Source organism: Felis catus, chromosome A2 (genome assembly GCF_018350175.1).
Source record: "Felis catus isolate Fca126 chromosome A2, F.catus_Fca126_mat1.0, whole genome shotgun sequence".
In the NCBI taxonomy this organism is placed as follows: Eukaryota; Metazoa; Chordata; class Mammalia; order Carnivora; family Felidae; genus Felis; species Felis catus.
In genome coordinates this window covers 75,760,877-75,786,553 of record NC_058369.1, presented here as the reverse complement: position 1 = coordinate 75,786,553, position 25,677 = coordinate 75,760,877, and the positions used below count along the sequence as shown (strand labels likewise).

General features: G+C 42.0%; 1 protein-coding gene across 7 annotated transcripts in view; it reads right to left on the bottom strand.

Annotated features, from left to right (window-relative positions):
* Window positions 1-25,677, bottom strand: part of AMPH (amphiphysin) — a 251,131-nt gene that overhangs the window by 15,206 nt on the left and 210,248 nt on the right. For 4 of the 7 annotated variants that reach the window (XM_023250207.2, XM_023250208.2, XM_023250210.2 and 1 more), the window contains 2 exons: window positions 21,277-21,333; window positions 15,743-15,868 (listed from right to left, as the gene is read on the bottom strand). In XM_023250207.2, the coding sequence (XP_023105975.2) occupies window positions 15,743-15,868; window positions 21,277-21,333 (183 nt within the window). The remainder of the gene's footprint in view (window positions 1-15,742; window positions 15,869-21,276; window positions 21,334-25,677) is intronic. The other 3 variants (XM_023250209.2, XM_023250212.2, XM_023250213.2) reach the window with 1 other exon arrangement.

Below are 25,677 nucleotides of genomic sequence, written 5' to 3'. Positions count from 1 at the left end.
TGACGGAACATTCCCCTAAATACAAAGTTTGTTCAAAAATTTAAGAGAACTGCATTTCTTGTTTTAAGTGAACACATCTTTGTGTGCATGTATCGTTGCTGTTGTCAGGGGAGAGATAATCAGCACATAAATCTGCAAGGCATCTTCATTCCAAAAACAATGAACAATTACTCATCGCTTTGCCATTGAAGAAATCAACGGACTGTCTCCAGGATCCTAAGGACTTCCTGGCAAAGTTTCTTCCACGTCGGAAACGATATATAGTGTGCATACAGTGGACTTTCAGACTCAAATGTAGAAAGCATGTGGTGTTATCATAATTGAGTCACTTATGCTTTCCATCTGCTTGAAAACTCACACCTATGGAGTATCTCCCTACTCTTCAACGGCATCAAACCAGATGGACTGTGTATCATGCAGACGGTACACACACATGCACACATACACACAGTCACAGATCAAAAGGCAACCATTGTGTTGTTGAACAGGCTACCCCTCCCAACGATTATGCACAAATCCTTCCATCCATATATGTGCCAAGCACAAACCACTAGGGATTGGATTTCACTCTCAACTGAACTGATGTATGTCCAGAAGAGAATATATTTCTGTGAAGTCTTAATGGTGCTGTCAAAAATAACTTAACTCTCTCCATACAAAAAGAATGTTAATCAGGAGTCCCTGATTTATCTCTAGTGCTCTAAAGAGCTATCAGGTTGATCATACCAGATCTTACAACTGCAAGATATACCTGGCAGTATGTTATCACCTTGCCTTTGCTAAATAATTTAAACAGCTGTCATTGGCTGGATGTGATTGAGACCTTGATAGTGTGGCTGCTGTGATTCCAGCCACCAGCAGGTGGAGGCCAAGGGCAATGTCTGTCCCCAGCTGGGATGTTTTGCTGATCTCAAAGGAGCAAATACCCCAGTTTCCACCGGTCAGCAATTTACCTGATCTGTCACATACACGAAAAGGGGGGCGGGGGGGGGGGGAGGGGAGAATGATGGCCAACACAAATCACCAAAAGATTTAAATTAAAAATGTTAGTAAAGGCGAAGTGTCAAGGAAACAGACACTTTGACTACAGATAAATAAATAAGACATTAAAACAATTCTAAATGAACTACTTGGAAGAGGGCAGAAATTAACACACTCCCATTCTTCTCTTGAGTCCACTAGCAATGAATTCCCATTTCTCTAGCTAAACATAACACTTAGATTTTACAGACCTTAAGACTATTTCAGAAACATAGAAAGACTGTCTGCTACCTGTCTTCCTTCCTTTCTGCCTCCAGAACTGGCTCTGAAAATCAAGAATGCCCAATCCTCCGTTTATGTCTGGAATCTGTTCCACATTTTCTGCTTTTACCAAAATATCTCCAATACATATTTACTGACTGTAATAACAGAACAACATAAACGTACACGGGAAAACAGGACTCCATTTGCTCAGACTAGGTGTGAGCTCCAGATAATATCAGAGACAGATTGAAAAAGTGATTTTCAGTGACAGAGTTATCCCTCTTTTTGTTATTATTTTTACGGGTTCCAATTTGTTAGCTATTTGTAGATTCAGAAATGGGAAACATTTTCTGGACTCTGCTTACTTACTACTAGAGATGTTACAACTGCTAGGAAACACCACAATGATTAATGACTGCTATCTGTTGTTTGTTTGTTTTTTTAAGTGTCATCGGGGAGACCAGAGGACTGAAACTAGTGAAAGTATTTCAAGCCTATGACAGTCAATGATGTTAACTTTTTCTTGTCCCCGCAAATGTTAAGGGAAACACCATTATCTTAACTTCTGCCCCAAACGTACTATCTGTGTGGCACCTGAGTGGCTCAGTTAAGTGTCTGACTTCAGCTCAGGTCATGATCTCACAGCTCGTGGGTTCGAGCCGTGCGTTGGGCTCTGTGCTGACAGCTCAGAGCCTGGAGCCTGTTTCCGATTCTGTGTCTCCCTCTCTCTCTGCCCCTCCCCTGATCACATTGTCTCTCTTTCTCTCAAATATAAATAATCATTAAAGAAAACCTGTACTATCTGTTGGCCAAATAGATTTATGGTGGGAAACGGCTCATGCAAAGAGATATAAAAAAAGTTCTCCCTGCCCTTGGGCACATGTTGACTGTACCGAATAGGCCCACTGAAGCAAAGGCATCCTGACTAGTGGCAATTTGCACATGCATCACAAAAACCACAAGCACCAGCAAGGGCTCTCACTTTATCACAACATGCAGATCTTACTGCTGGAGCTTCTGCCTCAACAATCTCTTTGATGGAAAGCATTTTGGTCCTGGCATTCATGCCAAAGCCCTTCCAAACACCTGTTAGCAAAGCTTCCGGAAGTGGAATGCAATGAATTCAATGCAGCAATGGGGTGTGTATCCCACAAAGCAGGGAAACACAACAGGATGATGGAAACCAGCCAACCCCTCCAGGAGATGGCGCCCGGAAAGCAGGTCCACAGGGACCCAGATTCCAGACAAGAGTAGTGATTGGCTACACAATAATTTGCAATCTTGTGTAATTTATTGATTTATTTTGTTTACTCATTGTTTGTTTTCTTGGCAATGTTAGCTCTGAGCAATGGCGGAAAAGCCAGCAAGGTCTGAGGACTACCCTAGAATGAAATTCCATACTTACGTATCGGTTAGGCTATTTTAACTGAAAATAGGCATTTCTCTGATAAAAAAATAATGGATACCATGGGTTTAAAAACAATAGAAGAAATAACATTTCACATATTGATTTTCACTCATTTTCTGTGCTTAGAGGGGCTTTATTGTCTGTTTTACAACACACAGATTATGTTTCTTAGAAAAATTGTATCAATGGTTATATAATTTATACTTTAATTGTTTTTTCTTTTTCTTTTTAATGATTATTTGAGGGGGGGCAGAGAGAGAGAGAGAGAGGGAGACACAGAATCTGAAGTAGGCTCCAGGCTCTGACCCACAAGCACAGAGCCCGATGTGGGGCTCAAACTCATGACCCCTGAGATCATGACCTAAGCTGAAGTTGGACACTTCCCCAACTGAGCCACCCAGGCGCCCCTATTGTTTTTTCCTATTTAGCAATTTATTTAACAGTTTTGTCGTTGAACAGTAGTTGCTTTCTACTTTAAATATTATGCTAATACTCTGAGAAAGGTCTTTGTTTATAACCATATTTATAGCAATTGCTTAGACGACACAGGTAAATAGTTTCAACACTTAACCATAATCCCTTTATTCATTTATGATGTCTTTATTGAGTTCTGTTTTTGAATTTTTGCCCAGCACTTTATTAGGGTAACAGTCAATATGGAGAAAATAAAAAGAATCATACACTGAACATCCAAGTGCCTACTACCTGGGACTTTCAATCCACACGTTACATTTGCTTTATTCTGTCTGTCCAGACTGACTGAGTCATCTTTCAGTCTATCACAATGTTTTCCAGGAAATTCTATGGTGACTTTGTAGCCCTTACATATTTGATATCTTTCTGCTGCTTCCATATGTGACCAACTATACTGTCTTGGGGTTAAATAGCTACAATGTGATTTTTTTATGTTCAAAATCTGCATGTTGTTATAATAGTTCCTGAACTTTAGTGCTGGGAAGGGCAAGTCCAAGGCCTGCCTGGTTGTTCTTTGGTAGCACATCTCCCCCAACCCCCCCATCCCTGCCCATGTGAAATGCTTGCAGAACTTTCTTCCAAGCTCTGAATTTAAAAGTTTGAAAGAATACATTCAGATGTTAGTCTCTCATCAACAGTGCATTTTTGTTGGTGATTTCTTGTGATCTGCACGCAGCAATTCCTTCAACTAGAAAACTGAGGAAACTTTCAGCTCAAGCCTGTTTTCTTCTGTTGTGCTGGCTGGTGTTGCATCTGCCTTTTTTTTTCCTTTTAATGTTTGGGGGAGGCATTAGCGGGGGAGGGGTAGCAAGAAAGGGAGCCACAGAATTGGAACAGGCTCCAGGCTCTAAGCTGTCAGCACAGAGCCCAACGCGGGGCTCAAACCGACAAATGGTGAGATCATGACCTGAACCAAAGTCGGACACTCAACTGACGGAGCCACCCAGGCGCCCCAGCAGCTACTCCTTTCTTTAAGGTGAACAGTTATCCGTGAATCCTCTCCTCAGTCTTTGACTCCTACATCTATTACCTTTGCTTATGATTTCCCTCTTTGTGTCAGGAGAGCTCCCCCTATCTGTCTATCTGTGCTATCACAGAATCCATTCTGTACATTATGGCTTCTGGTCTTCACCACTTCTGCAAATTTTAATTCTAATATTACATTTCCTCCCCTTAAAACTGTTTCTTACATCATCTGCCTCATAAGCAATTCCCTTTTTATCTCAATGCGGTTACCTTATCACCACCTCTCTCATTTTTTGTTTCACGTAAGGAAGGACATCTTGGATTTTGCGGACAAAAAATGTTGGTAATTTTATCTTGCTCTCTAAAGATAATTTAAACTGTATCCATTAGGCAATGTTTTCCTCCTTTTGGGTTGCTCTCTCTACAGCCATTTTAAAAATGTGTTGACTTGTTTTATTATATAAAATTAGGGGAGATCTCTCTAGGCCTGATCAGTAGACACAGGACCATCTTCTTGGCTCCTTTCATTCCCCATCTGGAGATGTCCTTTCCAGAACAGGAGCTGGGGAAGGATGCATCAAGTGTCTACACAAAAGCATCTGTCATGAATGCCTCCATACGTGTCAAAGGACAAACTGCTATGAGAGAAGCAGCAGACCCAGAATGACCTTGATGCTTCGGAAAGATGCTCCCACCCCACGGGGGGCTGGATGCCAACTGCCTTCTGCCCAGATTGGATGAATTAAACGATCACATACTTATTCATGCCAGGCTTCGTTATCATACTTTAACGATCTGTTTAATCCTCGGTTTGTGGAAAGTCCTCTGGGCTTGGCTAATACTTCCAGAATACAGCACCACTGATACTTTGACTTTCTTTGTATACTTAAGTGTAAAGGGCATTAAAATGAAAACAAACAAACAAACAAACAAAAAGCCCAACCCTGGTAATAGTGAAGCTGATGTAAGTTCGTGATTTTTTTTTTAATGTTTTCAGGTGTCTCATTTAATTTTCAGTTATGTGCTCCTGGGATGCATTTCATTTTCATTAAAATACTCCTGGGGTAAGTGACACAAATGGTAACTAAAGAATGTAAGAAATGTACTGTATATTGTTAATTTGGTTAAAGGACATTTTATATCAGAGTCAGAGAGTAGGCATCTTCTGGATACTTGCTCTTGGAAGAGGCACTTGGCCCAAAAGGTCGCTGAATTCTAGGCTTGCCAATTTACCCCAAACATGGAGAGTAAGAATTCTGATCCACAGGCAGACTTCTGCTTGACAGGTTCAACGTATGCACATCCCATAGCCGGTGGGGAAACTGACCTTTACTGTGACTCTAGAGTTTTCTAGGCGTTACACCCCTGGTTTTTCACATTTATTGCACATTTATGTGCCCAACATCCCAATTAGGTATCATTCCCATTTTCTACACAAGTCAACGAATACTTAGAGGTAAAGCAACTCACCCTGTCAGTAAACCAGGAGCAACACAGTTTGTCTAAGTCTACATTCCGTGTTTTGTCACACCATCCCGAATCCCAGAAGACAATGCACCACTCCAGAGTTCTGTAGTCATCCTGAGATGTAGAGCATTCCCATGGACTCACTGCTTCCTACTGACAACTAAGCAAGTGATGCTTCGTGAAGAATGTGAGTGTATTTTCACAAACTCTAATGCATTCACCTGTTGTCTTGGAATGCCATTCTTTATAGTGAGATTTGTAGATTATAAATAAAATCTTTATCCACATACATGCACTATTTATGGGGCACCTAAGTAAACATATCATAAAATCCCTCTTAATGGAGAGCTAATTATATGACAAAAAGATAACGAGAAATGGTTGGTTGGGTAGAATTTCCCTAACGTTAGTTTTGCCGATCGCCCTATAGATGCATTGTTTAGAAAGATACGTATGTGGTGGGAGAGAAGGTCAACCGTCTTTGGCTTTACCCTCTGCACTACGGAGTTACAACTGAGAACACTTAGAAACTCGGCAGTTGGACATTCTTGGTTATATTCACGTTAGAGACGAATAGGAGCCCAAAGCTGGAAGGGCCATGGGGTTCATCTAACCCAATGTCACCATTTTACAGATGAGAAAATGGAATGGAATGCCAGCACCACTGGAGAGAGAGCTGGAGTGCCAAGTCTTAGTTGTGATTCTTCCACTAATCAGCATGGGAGCTGGAATGAAACCCTGAGTCCCTCTAGAAAGTCAGAAAGGGAGATAAATAGCATAAAGGAAATGCTGGTCACAGGCCACCCTTGCCTTTTCCTACCCATCCCTTAAAATGGATCCAACCTGAGCCCTTGACTTGTCTGAAGATCCTAACATTTGTGTCTAAATACAGGATTTTTCTCCAAATGCATTTTAAAGAAAAGTCTAAGAGGCAGCTAGCATCATTTTATCCCCAAAGACTCCTGTACTGAGACACATGCTGGTGGCTGGTACTCCTCTCCACACAAACTATATTGAAAACAGCTCAGGCCTTCATTTTTCTGCAGGACTGCAGAGGTGAGTTCTCCCATGGACACCACCCCCAGTGGTGTTCCTTTCCAACGGGGCACCTGGTATTATTACAAACTTCATTTGATAGATCTATGCGTGTCCCTTCCTAATAAAGGAGTTTAGTGGTTTTCTTCCCCTTGACCTTCATCTCAATCATCTTTTTTCAATCTACTCTCTGAGAATTGCCTGCAGTCCCATCATCAACCGTCAGCAACCGGGTCTCAGCACAACTCAGCCACTGGGAGCAGGGTCGCCATGGCAACGTCTGTCAGACCTAGCTCCGTACTTTAAAAATTAAGATCTTCTGCAGAAATGCCAAAGTTAATGAATTTTTGGTTGGTCTGGCCTTTCAGGTCATGGCAGAGTATCCAATAATGATACATATTCTAACAATAAAGTTTTAATTAGAGATTTACTTGCAAAGTCTATGACATACATACCTAGGACAAGTGGATTTATCTTTCAAAGCAAAGGTGAATACAGCGTACCACATGCTCTCAGAGATGGGGATGTGAGCAAGTACCAGCTTCCAAAGAGGCTGCAAAGGACAGCTTCCGTGGATACCGCACGTAGTTTCAGAGGCTGTTTAAGGAAAATGCCTTTACAGCACAAGGAACATTTGACCTTGCCTGGCCGCATGATCTGTCTTTGAATGATACATAAAGCATTTGCTGCCACTGTTCAAAGTGCCTTCTTGTGAGTGGACCGACACTTCAGTTGGCTGCCAGACACACCCAGAGACTAGACCAAAAATGGTAATCTGCAAATCACCGAAATGTCATCATGGTCTGTTGGCAAAACTCCCAATCTTGACCTTGCCAAAAACCACATGCGCCTTTCTGGACAGCCTGGAATCCGGCCAGATGATGGACTGGAGCCTGAATCTTGGGGAAGGGTAGGCAGCTGACAGCGGCATGTGGAACATCCAACTGCACACCTCTGATGTTGCAGCCTTCGCATAGCTCGAGGTATTGGTAACTAAAGCCTACTCCAGGGTGGTGGGTCAGCCCAGTTGCCTAGCAGATACCACAAGGGATTTGGAAATGCTTACTGCTTTAACGTAATAAGTTGTAGATTCTTGAGCACAGGAAGAGAGCATATAGTTTAGCAGGTATAGCGCTCTTAAAGGAAGATGGGCACACTGGCAGAGGCAGGTAAAATCACTTCCCCAAGGCCACCTTGCTGCTTAGCCATGGAACCCATTCTCCAGACTCTCAATTCAGGGGTCTTTCTGTTACAGGCTCTTTGATACTTGCTCTACATCCAAAGTGGGGGATTAGGGGCTCCTGGGTGGCTCAGTCGATTGAGCATCTGACTCTTGATTTCAGCTCAGGTCATGATCTCTGGGTCGTGGGATCAAGCCCTTTGTGGGGCTCCTCACTGAGCATGGAGCCTGCTTAAGATTCTCTCTCTCTCTCTCTCTCTCTCTCTCTCTCTCCCTCTGCTGTTCCCCCGCTCACTTGTATTCTCTCCCTCTAAAATAAAAATTAAATTAAATAAAAAAAAAAAACAACAAAGTGGGGGATTAGAATACACGTTCCTTCCAAGAAGTTCAAGGCTGAGGCTGCACAAACATTTCTGCTTTCATCTTGACCCTTCAGCTACAAACCAGGAACTTCCATGGAGTCTAAGCATTAGTGGTGGGACATGCTGGGGTCAGGATGGGGAGATTTCCACCTTGCTGTGACCCCGATGGCTTTAGTTAGATGTGCTGTGAAATCGGTCTACAAATGTACTTTTTAAGAACTTTGTAAACATTTTTCAATTATTTTATTTATTTTAGAGAGAGAGCATACAAGGGAGGGGCAGAGAGAGAGAGTGAGATAGAAAATCCAAAGCAGCCTCCGCACTGCCAAACGCAGACCCTAACACGGGGCTCGAAGCCACGAACCAGGAGATCCTGGCCTGAGCCAAAATCAAGAGTCAGGTGCTTAACCAATGGAGCCACCCTGGCACCTCTACAAACATACTTTATAAAGCCTGCTCTTTTTAAAAATATAGTAGCTGGTGCAGTTGGGAGATGGCTATCTATGGATTAAGATGCCAGGATTTGAATTTCATGTTACCACTTTCTGGGTGTGCGAGTTTGGTTAAACCACGTATGCTCTGTGTCTCAGTTTCCTTAATCTGTAAAATGGGACAATGACACTGAGGTAAAGCCTATTTCCTGGAGCTTTGAGATAACACACATCAAATATTAGCACTCAGTGATATCTGCTGTTACTACATGGCCCCTGTTTACTTTAACCTTACTCCCTTGGTGTTATAGTCAGACTGCCTTTCGCTTCAGGCCACACAAAGTCATTCTCAAAGAAAGCATGTGAGCCACTTGAGACTTGTGGGAACAGAAGACAATTTGTCAGAGATAATTCCTCTATTCTCCCTCAAGCAGTTTTTACTGATCATACACATGGTTCCAAATCACGTCCACTCGTGAGGAGTGGTCCATGTAAAGGGCTTTTCTACCCTGGGGGAGTTGAGAAGATAGACCATCAAGAAAGGGCAAGAAGCAGATACAGAACAGTAACACATGCTAGTCTGGATGTTCAGTTCCACATTATCCGTGGACTCCATAAATCTTAGCACGCTCACTCATGGAGCGAGAGGGCTGAGCCAGTGGAATGCATCTCTGAGGCTCTCATGTATGGGGAGGGACTGGAATTGATGTATGTGTATGGGGGGGTGGTTAGTTATTACTGCCTAAGCAGAGTTGCCTTTTTAAAAAAATATTTATTTTTGAGAATGAGCAAGCAGGGGAGGGGCAGAGAGAGAGAGGGACACAGAGAACCCCAAGCAGGCTCCACACTGACAGCAGAGAGCTGGATGTGGGGCTCAAACCCACAAACCGTGAGATCATGACCTGAGCCGAAACTGAGTTGGACGCTTAACTGACTGAGCCACCCAGGAGCCCTCAGAGTTGTCTTTTTTTAACATTTGAATGGGTCTGGTCTTACACAGGCTACCCAACAGTGCTGATTGGCCAGCAATGGTTTCCATGTGGGCTTGTAAATGAGCCAATATACACTGGGAGAAGAGGGGAGCTTTTTTTTTTTATCCCATTTCATTACAACCAGACATGTTAAAAACATCACCCAGAGCACAAAATTTCCTACGTGACAAAAAACATACACGAATACAGACACAAAACTTCGCTCACTGTAGGATTCTACTTATATGAACTATCCAGAGTAGGTACATCCGTGGAGCCAGAAAGCAGATTGGCAGTTACCAGGGGCTGGGAGAAGGGCTTGAGGACCTGCCTAATTGGTAGGAGGTTTTAATTCGGGGTGATGAGGAAGTTTTAGAACTAGATAGAGGTAACAGTGGTGCAAGATTACAAATGTAGTAAAGCCACTGAATTGTTCACTTTAAATTGATTCCTCTTACGTTACTTGAATTTCACCTTAATTTAGAAAAAAAAAAGCACATGTCAAGAGAAACACTTAGAAAATCACTAGGCACCCATCATCTACAAGTAGCTCCTCGACAGTGGCAGAATGATCTGCAACCTGATATTCACCTCTGAGTGGAAGAACACTCAGAACGAACGGTAACATTACACACCCCTCACCTAGGCCTGTTCAAGAAGGGGATCTGGAATAGTAGACCCCAGAAAGCAGTTGCTTAGCAACTGGCAGGTGGTTAATGAATACCTCTGTGATGTTCAATGATGTTCATCATTGTCTGGCCTCATGCCAGAAATAGCAGTGCCCCTATTTTCCAGAGCTGGAAACTGACAAATCCAGGTCAACCAGGTCTGTGAGGTGTGAGATGTGGGGAGCTGTCCTCCAGCTTGTTACCTTCCCTTTAGTGGTGGCTAACTTCATCTCTTTCCTGTGACTTGGGGCAATGGTAGAGAGAAAGATCTAGGCCCAGCCACTTGTATCAACTTTGTGTATATCTCTGGAGCTCACCTGCCTTTCTCTCCTTCTCCAACCACCTAAAGGAGGGTGTAGCTGAGGGGACAGTGTGAGTTCTCTGATTGACCCTATCTCCCTAGCAACGAAGGTAGAAAAATTCCCTATCAATGGACCTTGTCTGAAAGTCTTCTTAGTTAGACAGGGCAAAGAATTTTGATGGGACACAGCTTTAGGAACCAAGAGGAAACGTGTGCTGAGGGGGACCTATATGAGATTGAGTCCCTTAACACTTCTGACATAGGGCCAATGTTGAAAAGGGGGTTTCTATCTTCCACGTCTGTTGCCCTCTTCTTCCCCAAGTATAGATTTCACCTACTTCTGCTGATCTTGGGGGAAACCACTTTTCATTATGATGATGGCAATAACCATACCATCAAAAAATCATTGTCTGAGGAACCTCTATGTGCCAGTTGCTGAGCTAGTGGCTTGTGTTATTTCCAAGCCATAACAGGAAAATTTGAGGAAAATTATTGACCCATTTTGCCTTTGAGGTGATGGCGGCTCAGAGGTCACAGAGCTACTATGCTGCAGAATAAGAAAGATGGCAGCATTTTTGATCACAATAAGCAGCTTGCTTTTCCTAAATATAAAAAGTAAATTATCTGGGGGCACCTGGATGGCTCCACTGGTTGAGCTTCTAACTCTTGACTTCAGCTCAGATCATGATCTCATGGTTGTGAGACTGAGTCCTGACGTCAGCATGGAGCCTATTCAAGATTCTCTCCTTCTCCTCTTGCCCCTCCCCCCCCCACACACATATGCTCTCGCTTTCCCCCTGTCTCTCAAGAAAAAAAAAAAACCCAAAACTAAATTAACTGAATGGAAGCAAAGAGGAGGAAAATGACCATCTAAATATTTGTGTTTTAAGATCTCTGGCTGTAGACTCTTTCAGGACCCCCAGATTAGAGTGTCAACCAATCAAATTAATGACTCAGAATTTACTGGCACCCTGCTCTGTACTGGGTACCATAGAACAATAACAGTAACAATAACAATAACAATAACAATAACAACCACAACAACAGAGACATTGTCTGGCCAGAGGGACACTGAAAATGTAACTACTTGTTAGTGGGAATGCAGTCAAACTCAGAGAAAATAGCCGCTTCTGTGATGTTTTTTTCTATAAAAAGGGATCAGATAGATAGATAGATAGATAGAACTTAATTTAAAGCATGTTCCAGAGTAGGCACTTTGACTTTGTAGATAATTCTACGATGATGAAGGGCAGACAAGAAATCAAGGTACTCTGGCTTCCTGTCATCTTGTGTGTTCCTGTGACATACTGGGACCTCATGCCTGGAGGCACAGTGGAAGCCCCTGGCTCTCACGTTTACTCTGCACAAGGAGAAACCTCAAATGCTGTCTCCCATGCACGTGACCGTCACGGAAGAAACCTCGAGCACGCTGCAATCTTGACCTCCTCCACCACTAGTCTGTGTGAACTTGGATAGCAGAAACTGTGTCTATTTACTGTATCACTGTATGCCCCAGATCCAGAATAGAGCCTGACATCTAGGGAGGACTCCGATATATTTGTCAACTGAATGAAGGAAGAAACAGCCACATGCCTTCTACTGAAGCACACAGAAATCTTCCTAGCAAGATTAAGTGTTATATATATATATGTATATATATATATACACATATATATGTATATATATATATATACATATATATATATTTATATATTTTCCCCCCCCTTGGTGGCTTAAGTTGGTGTTGACAAGTCAACTTAAGTCTGGTGACATCTTCAAAAAAACAAAATGCAGCGAAAACAAAAGTAGACCCCAGAATAATGGGTCAATGTTTCGCCTTCCAGGTTTCTCCACCAATTCTAAAAACATCTTTGCCTTGATCTTTCCCCCATTTCTGTTTTAGAAATCACGGTAACCCTAAATTTAATTGCAGTATATTTAAAAATAATAGGCCAAAAAAAAAAAAAAAGCAAGCATCCGACTTCAGCTCCAGTCATGATCTCACAGTTCTTGGGTTCAAGCCCTGTGTCTGGCTCTGTGCTGATAGCTCGGAGCCTGGAACCTGCTTCGGATTCTGTGTTCCTCTCTCTCTACCCCTCCCCCACTCACTCTCTGTCTCTCGACATTAAATAAATGTTAAAAAATAAATAGATAAAAATAAAATGCATCCTACAGATATACGGGAGCAATTTAGCATTGTAGGGGAAAACTAAAAACATTAGGTAAAGGGGAATAGAACAACAAACAAAAATGTAATAATTACTTCTCTTGAAAGCCCTAGGTTTCTTTGTGAACCGCGGTTAAGATTTCCTGTTTCTGAAATCGCATTTGCCTTTCTCTTTTTTTTTTTTTTTAACAAAACCACCACAAACTTCACCTCATATGAGATGCATTGTCAAGACTCAATATAATAACTGTGTGGTGACATTTTGGCAGCAAAAAAAAAAAAAAAAGGACCTCAAAAGGTCATGTCAACCCAATCCTGACTGATGACAGCCATCGCCAACCTACTAATTAATTCTCAGGACACAAGGTGAATTTTTTATGTCTTTACAACTAAATATCACACATCTAGCAAGGGAGAAGAACTTTCTTTGGAAAAAATAACCTTAATACTATCTTACATGATTATGACCGGAAGCAAGAAGCTGTAAATCCACATTCGAGGACAAAACTACATTCTATAGGATGGTATTTCCCTAAGTTCAAGGGAGAACATGGAGAAGAACTGACCTGATCCAAGCATGTCAATTTATGACACAGAGACAGGAGCTACCTTTGATGAGCAAATGAGCTGCTGTAAGCTGCCTTCTTCTGTTGCCATTTTTCAGACGGTATGAAGATGGGAAAATGAGTTACTGGAACGTTTTCTCCTCAGAGAGGGTGGCTCACAGATGGGCTGTACCTGTGGTTCCCACATAACCTCTGCGTCTCGACAGGTGCCTGAATCCTGCAGAAGACTCTCCAAATTGCCTTATATTTCACAAGGAATCCAAATTGTTTTTTATTCTCCAAAGTTCACTTACAAGCTTTAGGAGACAAGTGTTTTCAGAAAGAGGAATTCTGTCCAATATCTCCTTACCCGACATGAGGGAAGCTGGTTTTAGTGATGGTTGTACCACATGGTGTGTTAAATATTTTTTAAATCAACCTTGGTTAAAAAAGATTATAAATCTTTATGGTAGGTCTGATATAGTAGCTGCTTAGTAATGGGTAGCTATTAATATTGTTCATTGGAAAAAACAATGAATTTGGACTCTGGTTGTTTTTGGTTTTGGTTTTGTTTTTTTGAGGGAGAGAGAGAGCACAAGCAGGGGAGGGGCAGAGGGAGAGAATCCCAGGCAGGCTCCGTGCTGTCAATGCAGAGCCCAATGTGTGGCTTGATGCCACAAACTGTGAGATCATGACCTGAGCCTGGACGCTTAATCAACTAAGCCACCCAGGCGCCCCTGAATTTGAATTCTGAAAACAAAAACTACTTCTGTAGGTCTGTTAAAAGAAGGATAGGTGCAATTGGTACATGGCCAGGACCTGCTGAGAGGGGACCATGGACAACTGACATTCCAGCTGGTATTTAACTCGTGAGCTTGTCTATTTCACACCTCCAATCTACGGCATGACATCACACAGCCTTGCTCAAAACCCTGGGTGTTTTGGCACCAAGCCTTACACTGGGGCACGGAATCCATGTGCTTTCAAAGTACTGGTGAGGATGAAGTCTGTGCTGCTATTCAAAACAGAAATTTGGCGACAACTTTTTGGGACTGAAGCCATTTCTAAATCACCATCTGAACCTCATCAATATCAAACTCCCAGGTGTCACCTGTAGTCTTTTGAAAATCAATTCCCTTTCTAACAGTAGTAAAACAAAATTAACTGTGTCTTCCCCTTCCTTTGTTATTTAAATAATCTTAAAGGGAACATGGGAGGACAGTTTGAAATCTGACACCCAATGAAGGGGGGCATCTGCACTGAGTTATGAAGATCACTAGCGAATGTGGGAGAAAATCCGACACTGGAGCCCTGAGACTGAGCCTCAGCGCTCTCCAATCTGAAGTCCGTGTAAGCAGCACTTCCAACAGCGACTCAACCTAGCAGAGCACAGTTCTTGTTTTCCCTACAGAACTCTGTCCAACTCTGTAAGTGGAAAATCCTTTTGCTTGAGTCTGTATTTCCCATCACTATCTTACCCTATTATTTATTTTCTACTCTATTAATAAACCATAGATTTGACCGGTGACCTACCCTCTTCCTGGTAAAATAACAACAACAAATGATAGCAAGAAATATAACTTTAATTCCTCCAGTTATCTAATCTAGGCAATGTTCTTCTGGGGAAGAGGGAGGCTGATTTTCATCTTTGTACAGATTCTGTAAAGACTATAATGAATGGTAACCTGACTGAGATTCTTGGGAGACATGTTAACTGCATTTCATACATAAACTATTTTCCACTCTCCATGAGTATTCTGAATTAAATCTTCCTCGGTGTTATCGTCGCTTTCATGAGCGCTACACTGTCCAATTCAATATGGTGCGTAGGGAGCTCAGCCTGGTGTGTTATGTGGCTGTGTGGAGCGGGGTAAGAGTGGGTTTCCAAGCAGACAGAGGGTCCCCGCCCTTGCACAGAATACAACCTCAAGGTCCCTCTTTTAAGAGCCAACACCAGATGTGGTTTCGAGGAAACGGTTGTACACATAGGAATCTTTATAGATTCAAGGGTTTTTAATATGGGGTTTCCATCCGCCACTGAGACTTAACCAACCTACGAAACTAACATTGTAAGAAATCAATATGTAGACAACAAAGTTAGTATCCTTCTGTTTATCACCGGCAGGTTGGTCCCTCCCTGCAGGGCCATTGCTAGCCCATCACAGACAGAGCACAACGGCAACAAGGCTGGTTATTTGTGAGTTCTACAACCTACCTACCATGAATGGGAGAGTCTCAGAAAAGAATTAAGACACCCTTTTTTTGAGAACCAAGCCTAAGGTTATATGACGTTTCTCACTAGATCAAAAGATCAGGTGTCTGGATATCGTCCTTTTAAAAACATAAACAAGAATGAAGTTTCACTGTCAAGGGCACAAAGGCTATTTGCACCTGGGGAGCCATGGCAGATGAGGTGATTTGGCCCAAGTGAAGCATGGATGAGAAGGGAGAAATGAGATCATGAGATGAGCAGGGCTGTGGCAGGGAAGGCAGGTGGAGGGTGGGAAGGGGGCGGCGCTCACCACTGCCCCCTCCACTGGCTCCTCAGCCCGGGTGTCCAGTCCAGAGTCCAGCCCAACAGCAGGTGTGGCGGCAGCAGGGGGCTCCTCTGCTTTCGGCTCTGTGGGTAGGGCCTGTTCAGATTCAGCCTTTGATTGTTTGTTTTAGGGTCAGAGGAAAAAGATTCAACATGTGAGTAGATAACATCACAGGATACTGGACAATTAAGACTTTCTTCATCATCCTATGGGCAACTAGCTTCATGAAGTCCGTGCTGGAAAAAAAGCCCCACATTTGGCATCAGGAGCCCTTAACTGGAAAGTCTAGAAATGAACTCTTAATTAGCCTTTTCTTTAGCATCATCAAGCACTGTCATTTCCCCTGAAGTCAGACAAAGACTTACCATTTTGGCTACTACTCGTTTTACTTACTTGCAGCTTTATGATGTCTGCAAGAGACCCTAAAATGGTACTTTCTGCCATCTCGCAGAGAGAGAGGAGATCCTAAGAGCTCCCTTAGGAGTTGGAAGGAGGTCTCGAGAAAGAGCTCAGAGGCACAGGGTTCTGGGACCTTCTGGCTCTGATACGCACTGCATTTCAAATGACCCCAAATTGAAGGGTCACTCCAATATTTAGATCAAAATGCATTCATCTGCATGACTAGGTCACCATGAAGCCACCGTCCCACTCACCTGGCTGGGAGGAGCAGACCCAGCTACCTGGCAAGTAGCCACCACAATCACAGATGCTTTGTGGCCTTGTATATTCCTGTTCAGTGTCTCGTTCCACTTTCCCCCGCTCCCCAAACAAATTCTTAGCAATCAGTCTCTTCATATAATAAGCTAATTCTGTAGGGGACCACAGGGTGGTATTCTCTGTGATACCAATTAGACTCTTCTAATTGTGTGGCCAAGAGTGAGGATTTTCCATCCCACGGTGACCCTGACACACAGACTTCCTCCTGATCCCAATTATATGCTGAATCAAGCCTCTGGAATCTCTTCACTCCAGACTTTGTTAGTTTCAAAATTAGCAATATTAAGTAACAACAGGCCCCTTAAGAACACCACAGCCAATGCATATCACCACGGCTACTGAAAATGTTTCCCCTTTTTCAATTCTGACTAATGTAAGCACGTTTATTTAGCTGCATGATTCCACTAAATGGATGGCCATCAGAAGGCACATTGAGGTCCTTTTCCATCAGGACATTTAAAGTGTTAAGAAAGTTGAAAAGTGTTTTCCTAGAGGAGTAAGGAGTTTCCAAAAAACACTGTGATTGGGGAAATCAGTAACTTCTGTCAGACTCTCCCTCATCAGAAGCAATGAAGAGCCAAAGCCCCTTTGACAAGTTCCATATGGAAGGGATGGGAAAGGTAGGCTGAGATGACAGGAAATGAATAACAAGTACCTTCGTGCTGCATTAACACACAAAATATTTCTCTTGCGCCGCCCCCCCCCCCCCCACCGCATCTTCCACCGTGACTCACTGCATGGTCACACACACAATAAAAGAGAAAGGACACTTTGGTAGACAAGTGTGCAGCGATTTGATATTTTTATGGGCTTTTATAACCTTTAAGGGGGCGATCTGACACAATTTTTAAGAAAGAATAAGATAAAATTCGCTCTAATACACTCTCAAGAGTTTTTTTATGGGAAAAGATTTCACTTTTATTGTTCCAAAAGAATTATCTTCATAATGGAGCAAGGTTTCATAGCAGCCAAGAGATACTGTAAGCTCTCAGGATATGATCTTACCATTTTGGAATCAAGGTGATTTGCTATGAGAGGACGATATCAAATGACCTACACAACAGGGACAAGAAGGGTATCTGACAAAGCCCCAAGGAATCCATATGCAGGTGGCGGTCCCCTTGTGGGCTGAGTCTATAAGGAGAAAGTCTGAAGCCAGATAAGGAACCAAAAGAAGCTTCCAAATATGAGTCAAATAAATATATCATCGTACATATATATACATCTAGATAACGTAAAATGAAAAAAACATTTGCATCAGAGTCTGGGTTTCTTGGAAGTCCAAAGAAACTGAAGTTTTACTCAAGGCAAGAATAAGTAAGTGCTTTCATATATGATGTGACTTGCATTTGCTTACTGAAATCAGATAATGCAACAGAAACACAGTATGAACAGGACGTAGGATTGGTTATGTCCCCACAAGTCACAACACCTCCCCTATATTATAATATCACGTGAGATATCACAATACAGCTGTGCAACTTAACAACTTAAATTCTAGGGGGAGAAATATAACTCACTGAGTCATTAGTAAGGATGAGACATGGTAGCATGACTGCACATCAAATTACCTACTCCAATTTAGAAATAGAAGTCACCCTTCTATCCCTTCTAAGATAATGTAAAATTGTAAATATTTTGTCAAGATGGAAGAAAAGCACAGGCAGACCGTGAACCACATGTTGTGGAAACATCTAAAATAGTCCTGGTCAGAATTATGCCCTGTTTCTACCACTTTCTTTCTGCAAGATGACTCCCTTGGCAGACTTGTGAATGGGTTGATCCAAGCCATACCCATTTACGAGCACTAGTTGCCGGGGTGGTGATCATTACACATTCAAAGGAGAAGTATACTCTAAATTTACTGGTGGCAGCAGGATGTCCCAATGGTTTAACTCTGAGACACAGAAATGGAATTCTTCCTTTAGAACAGAATGGTTAAGTACAGCCTCAGTGCACATTTTCTAGTGTCCTCTGTCATGAGATGGAAGGCAGGTCATTGCAAAGGAAGGAGATAGGTTGGGAGTGGGGTTAAGAGTCTAGTCACATTCTTGGGGCATCTGAGTGGCTCAGTTGGTTAAGCGTCCGACTCTTGGTTTCGGCTGAGGTCACGATCTGGCAATTTTGTGAGTTGAAGCCCCGTGTGGTGCTCTTCCCTGGGAGCATGGATCCTGCTTGGGAATTCTCTGTCTCCCTCTCTCTGCCCTTCCCCCAATCATGCGCTGGCTTTCACTCTCACTCTCAAAAGAAATAAATAAACTTAAAAAAAAAAAAGAGTCTAGTCACATTCCAGTATGGCACTTGCCTTAGAGTCCTCTTTCTCCAAATTTGGGAAAGCTAATTTAGTGGGAACTGTAAGGGCCATAGAGCTAACTGAGCCCTGAGCAAGGTTTGCAGATTCAAGAGTTTAAACTTACACTCAAGGGATGTCCTGTGGGCCGTAAGATGCAGACTGGGGAGATGTGCAGTTGACTACGAACCTCAGCCTTCACCTTGCTCAGACCAGTCAATGAACCAAATGTTGGGAAACTGTCCTGCTCCTGGGAAGATCCTATATAACCACAACTCAGCGGGAGAAGTGGGTTTGCTAGGATTTCCGAGTTCCTCACATGGCCCAGCCAACGTTAGAAGCTTCTGCAGTGCTGGCCACGACAAAGCTAAGAGTCCCAATGGAAAGAAGGTACGAGATGTATGCTTCAGAGAGTACATATCAAAAGAAGGGAAGAGCAAGAAATGGAAGCTCCTCCAGTGAGCTGTGGGCAGTACGAAGATGTTTTGAGAAACTTAAAAACCACGGGATTCTATGTCTGGACTTCTGCATCAAAGTAATAGGTGTGAGTTTAATTATGACCCACTGCGTTTCTTTTTATTCCAGTATTTCTCCATTTTTCTTGACCCATTCACAAGCAATAATTAACAGTCTCATCTTCCAGCATTAGTATAACCCTTACTCCATCACTCAGGCTGAAAATCACCAATGAATATGACACGTAAGTCCCTCTGGCTCCATTATCAGCACCTACATAATTTGCATTTTAAGTACTTAAATCTTTATTTGCAAGCCAAACAGCTCCACCTCTCACCTGGTTACCCAAAAGGCAAAAAGTATGACAATCTACAGACACGGCATTCCAGATGTCCTGGCCTTTGAGAAATATCGAAGTAACCTTTAAGACAAACCTCCCATCTCTTTTGCATTGTTGGTGGGAATGCAAACCGGTGCAGCCACTCTGGAAAACAGCCACTCTGGAGGTTCCTCAAAAAATTAAAAATAGAACTACCCTACGACCCACCAATTGCACTACTAGGCATTTATCCACGGGATACAGGTGTGCTGTTTCGAAGGGACACATGCACCCCCACGTTTATAGCAGCACTATCAACAATAGCCAAAGTATGGAAAGAGCCCAAATGCCCATCAATGGATAAATAAGATATGGTGTGTGTGTCTATATATATATATATATATATATATATATATATATATATATATACATATATATATATGTGTATATATATATATATATATATATATATATATATATATATACAATGGAGTATTACTCAGCAATCAAAAAGAATGAAATCTTGCCATTTGCAACTACGTGGATGGAACTGGAGGGTATTATGCTAAGTGAAATGAGTCAGTCAGAGAAAGACAAAAATCATACGACTTCACTCATATGAGGGCTTTAAGAGACAAAACAGATGAACATAAGGGAAGGGAAACAAAAATAATATAAAAACAGGGAGGGGGAGAAAACAGAAGAGACCCTTAAAGGTGGAGAACAAACAGAAGGTTGCTGGAGGGGGTGTGGGAGGGGGGATGGGCTAAATGGGCAAGGGGCGCTAAGGAATCTACTCCTGAAATCATTGTTGCACTAGATGCTAACTAATTTGGATGTAAACTAAAAAAAAATAAAACTAAAAAAAATATAAAAATAATTAAAAATAAAAATAAATAAATAAAAAAGACAAACCTCCCAGAACAGAATTCCTTACTTAGAAGTGAAATCCTCTAAAAAGAAAAATTTATTCTACGTAAATTCAATTCTAAGCGTCCAATGCGAAAGCCAGGAGCTGGGATAACTACATACCATTCCCACGGGAAAACCAGTGAGCTACAAATAACCCTTGTGAACGAATTCTCACAGCGCCCCGTCCTCCGTAGTGTACCACTGCCAAGTTCATCAGTGACGTCACTCAAGGCTTCTTCATGCAACTTCACTAGGAAGCTGCTGGGGAAAGGGTTTCCCATGACAACTGCAACAACAATCTTGGAGGGATCTCCTCTAACACCAAGAGGAGTGATCCCGAGCTAAGCCTTTTTTCTACGTCCTCTGGCGGCAACGTAAGGATCCTATCTCTACTATGCATGACTTTCTACAACTCACAAAATGGAGGGAGGAGATGAGAGATGAGAAATGAGGTCGCTTCCGGCTCAAGAAGAAGGAAAGATCTATTTTGGAGCATGAATTCTCGAAGCTATTTCACTTGCAGTCCTGTGGAGTAAGTTACATGCAGGCAGAAACATCCATGCCGTTGATGGATTTCCACGGAAGTCCATTAACTAGGAGACTTTTGTGTTTTGTTGGGATCACTGTGCCTTTATAAATAGAAGCAACCAACATCAAAGACACCATGAGATTTTTCAGAAGCCTTCGTTCCTAGCTTCCAGAAAGGAAAGGGCTGCAGAAACCACATTCTGGATATTCAAGCTCTAGATAACCTAGAATGATCGACCCTAGAACATTCAGCAGGAAGTAACAGCTTCCCCAAAACACACACCAAAGTTAACTTACCAAGTTACAGATCATGCCCTGGTCTGTCTGCATGGTGAACAATGAAGTGTCCTGGGGCTGAAATTGGGGAGAAAATAAAAGATGAAAAATTATGAAGGTTCCACCTAACTTGCTAAAAAAAAAAAAAAAAAGACAAAGATATCATTTAAATTAGCTTCCATCAATTGTATCCATAAACATATTATAAAGTTTTTTAACAGTCTCCTTTTATTTTAAATCAGAAGAGCAGGTAATGCGAAAGTAATTTTAACAGTAGATGTTCTAAACATAGATGTCATAAATGTAGGTTAGCATGATACTATATAATAATATAGAATCATTTAAAAGCGGGCAGTGATTTCAGGGACATTTCTGTTCTGCAGCTTATCTTCTGGACATCTACACTGAATTAGAATTTAACAACTCGAAGGGGCGCTCGGGTGGCTCGGTCAGTTGAGTATCCAACTTCAACTCAGGTCATGATCTAGCCACACACCGGGCTCGCTGCTGTCAGCACCAAAGTTTTCAGCGCAGAGTCTGTCCCCCTCTCTCTCTGACCCTCCCCCGCTCATGCCCTCTCTCTTAAAAATAAATAAAAGGAGGGGAAAAAAAAGAGTTCAGTCACTCTAAGCTATATGTTCACACTTTTTTAAATGTTGGAAACTCAATCTTACACTGTTACCTAAGTATGACCTCTATGGGCTAATATTGAACCAAAACTTAAACATTTCCTACCATGTATTCATTGACCTAAAAAATCAAGCTGGAATAAATCTAAGGGAACAGTGATCTCTAAGACAATATTCACCTCTCCTTATGCTGGTAGCCAGCTTTATAACCAGCAGATGGAAGACTGGAAAAGTCTTTCCTGGTTAATCTGACCAGTTGAAGACAAAAAAAAAGTACCTACAGAAAACGTTCCCAACAGAAAAGCTGAGATAGTGACACTTGGTTAAAGATGTCGAATCGGGGCGCCTGGGTGGCGCAGTGGGTTAAGCGTCCGACTTCAGCCAGGTCACGATCTCGCGGTCCGTGAGTTCGAGCCCCGCGTCGGGCTCTGGGCTGATGGCTCGGAGCCTGGAGCCTGTTTCTGATTCTGTGTCTCCCTCTCTCTCTGCCCCTCCCCCGTTCATGCTCTGTCTCTCTCTGTCCCAAAAATAAATAAAAACGTTGAAAAAAAAAAAAAGATGTCGAATCGAGGCAGTTACCTCTGTTACCTCCAGAATGCAAACTAAACCATATAGGGAATTTCATAAAGCAAATTTAAAAAGGCATAAATCCCTGAGAATAAAAAGCATGAGAAGAAAGATAAGAGCAACAAAATTTTGAAACTGAAAAGCAGACAAATGGACAAGTAAGTTGGCAGACCCAGAAAAAATCTGTATCCTAAGGTGATGTAAGAAATGCCAAAAAAGCAACCTGGCTTATTATTCAGAATTCCTAAAGGATCAAGAATTAGAGACAAGGGGCAGGGGAGGGGGGCACCTGGGTGGCTCAGTCAGTTAAGCCTCCGACTTCGGCTCAGGTCAAGATCTCTCATTTCATGACATTTCGTGGGGCTCTGTGCTGACAGCTCAGAGCCTGGAGCCTGATTTGGATTCTGTATCTCCTTCTCCCTCTGTCCCTCCCCATTCTTGCTCCGTCTGTCTGTCTTGCCTATCTCTCTCTCTCAGAAATAAATGAACATTAAATTTTTTTTTTACAAAAGATTTAGAAATGTGGGTACCAAGGGAAATAGAAGCTGGGTGGTGCTAAAGGTGGGGAGCTGGCTGGAAGTCTACTAAAAAGTGACTGGACCTCAAGATCCTTTCATCGATCTGCAAACCAAGTGATATCCTTCACTCCAATACAAGACTTGACATTTTTGCAGAGGCTGAAACAGAGGGTCTCTGGACTAGGGAACACACAGACATCTTAGGAATAATAAATACTAAGAGCGGGGACTCCACTCCCCACCCCCAACTTCTTTCCCAGTCACCTCCCATTATACCCGCCAGACATGAGACAGAGAGCTGGAAGTTTAACCAGCCCAAGAAAAATAAATGCCTGAAGAATTTCACATCAGGGGCTCCTCAACAGGAAAAATGAGCCAGAAAGTTCCAGAACAACACCTATAGTCAGAGAACTCTACCTACCGGTACAAGTTCCCTGACAGCTTTTTACTATCTCACTCTTAAATGGGAGTAGATAGCCAAGATCACCAGACATTTAGGAAAAGTCTCACATATTAAAGGAAAAAACTGAATAGTTAAAAAAAAAGAAAATGGAAGAAATAAAGACTTTGCAGGTGGGAAAAAAGCCTTCAAAAACGATCATGTTTATTAATAGTTTCAGAGATATAATAGAAGTGTATTCATGACACAAGAGGATGATGCTATTAAAAAGCAAATATTCAGTAAATGAAAGAGTTCTTGGAAATTTAAAAAAAGAGTAAAAAAAACTTGTTAAAAGAACTGGAAAGAAGAGAAAGATGATCAAGAAAAAGAAACAGCAAGGAAAACAATGATTAGAAGACTAGGTGAGGAACATATGGAAAAGAGAATACGACAGAATGAGAGAACAACCAAAACAGAAGAGAAACCATGAGGAAGGTAAAAAAAAAAAAAATCTCCAATTAAAAACAGACATAGATTTTTAGATTAATAGGGCCTTAGTACAATGCATGAAAATAGACTGAGACCACAGAATATCACTGTAAAATTTCAGAAAAGTGGGGTAAAAAAGAGATGCTACAAACTTCCAGAGAGAAAGAGTGGTATCGAAGGGGGCAGAAAGAGAAAGAAAGAAGGAGAGAGAGAGAGAGAGAGAGAGAGAGAGAGAGAGAGAGAAGTTTTCTTAAAAATACCAAAAATCAAAATAACAATATAATGATTCAACACTTCCAGACATCACCCCCCCCCCCCCCCCCCCGCTCTCACCACAAACAGGTGCACTCCTTAATTCCCATCACCTGTTGCCCCCATCCCCCTGCCCACCTCCCCTCTGGTAAGGACCAGTGCGTTCTCTACAGTTAAGAGTCTGATTCTTGGTTTGTCTTTCTCTTTCTCTTTTTTAATTCTTTTGCTCATTTGTTTTAGTTCTTAAATTCCACATATGAGGGAAATCATATGGTATCTGTCTTTCTCTGGCCGCCTTATTTCACTTTTGCAAATGGCCAAGATTTCATTCCTTTTTATGGCTCGGAAATATCCCATTGTAAATACACAGACCACCTCTATCTGTTCACATGAAACTAACATAAGACTGTATGTTTACTAAACTGGAATTAAAATAAAACCTAGGACTAATATCAATCATTTCCCAATAGTTTTTAATGGTTCAGTCTCTACACAAATACAAATTGCCTGCAAACTGAAATTAAAGTTCTGAAATAAGCTACAGAATTTCTAGTAGTAGATGAAAATGATGTTGGCGAACTATTCTATTACAGTATTACACAATTAATGGTGATGCCCAATTAAAGACCAGCCAATACATGAAGAACGGGTCAATACAAGGAGAACAACATAATAGATACTTGGAAGGAGAATACCATTTAAATAACTATTCAACACTTGATCTTAGGCAAAAGGTTGAGAAGCTATAAATAACTAAGATTAAGAAAGGCCCCTAGGTGGGGCACCTGGGGGTCTCAGTTGGTTAGGCAACCGACTTCGGCTCAGGTCGTGATCTCGAAGTTTGTGAGTTCCAGCCCCGCATTGGGCTCTGTGCTGACAGCTCAGAGCCTGGAGCCTGCTTCAGATTCTGTGTCTCCCCCTGTCTCTGCCCCCTCCCCTGCTCACACTCTGTGTCTCTCTGCCTCTCAATAATAAATAAACATCAAAAAAAAATTATAAAAAAGAAAGGCCCCTGGGAAAACTGACAAAATTCTCAAATATTAATTAAAAATTTATTTTTTTAATTTTTAAAGAATATTTATTTTTGAGAGAGAGCGAGTGAACGAGCAGGGGAGGGGCAGAGAGAGAGGGAGACACAGAATCTGAAGGAGGCTCCAGGCTCTGTCAGCACAGAGTCCGATGCAGTGCTCAAACTCAAGAGCCGTGCGATCATCACCTGAGCCCAAGTAGGACACTTAACCCGACTAAGCCACCCAGGAGCCCCTCAAAATCTATTCTTGAGGGAAATAAAAAGACTCTATGATCTCGCTATAAAAGTCAAACATGAAGTAAAGTTTCTGTTTGTGAAATAGTTCTGTCAGAAAATTGTTTATTCTAAAAATTAGCATGGAGTTGTCATGATAATTTTACTAAATCTAAGATAAATTTTTTTTAAAAAGAATCAAAACAACAGTCTCTCAGTGGCAATACTAGGAGGTAGAGAAAATGGAGGAATGACTTCAAAATTCTAAGGGAAAATATTATATCCTAATGAAATATCCAATCTTACAGACCATTTTGTACATAGATACAGACATTTTCAGAT